This window comes from Pterocles gutturalis, unplaced genomic scaffold, assembly GCF_000699245.1.
Source record: "Pterocles gutturalis isolate BGI_N339 unplaced genomic scaffold, ASM69924v1 scaffold5097, whole genome shotgun sequence".
NCBI classification, from domain to species: domain Eukaryota; kingdom Metazoa; phylum Chordata; class Aves; order Pterocliformes; family Pteroclidae; genus Pterocles; species Pterocles gutturalis.
Window position 1 is genome coordinate 1340 of NW_010115125.1, and position 244 is coordinate 1583.

General features: G+C 63.1%; 1 protein-coding gene across 1 annotated transcript in view; it reads right to left on the minus strand.

The window, feature by feature from the left end:
- The window catches only part of KLHL30 (kelch-like family member 30), a gene marked incomplete at its 3' end in the record, with an annotated part of 2651 nt that overhangs the window by 1285 nt on the left and 1122 nt on the right, over window positions 1–244 (minus strand). The window contains exon 2 of the mRNA XM_010075060.1: window positions 45–131. Coding sequence (XP_010073362.1) covers window positions 45–131 — 87 coding nt within the window. The remainder of the gene's footprint in view (window positions 1–44; window positions 132–244) is intronic.

The window sequence follows — 244 nt, forward strand, 5'->3', positions numbered from 1 at the left end:
CATCCCCACTCCCTGGGACCCCACCACCCCACACCGGTACCTACCTGTGACGTACACGTCGTTGTTCAGAGCCACCAGGGAAAAGCCCCATTTGTTGTAATCGGGGAAGTCGGGCAGAGCCATCCATTGCCCTGAAACCCAGCGGAGCCAAGCGATGACCTCCCCCAGCCAGCCACGATGCTTTTCAGACAGCCCTGCTTCACTGTCCCCCCCCGCCCCTGTCCCCCTCGGTGCCCCTCCTGAC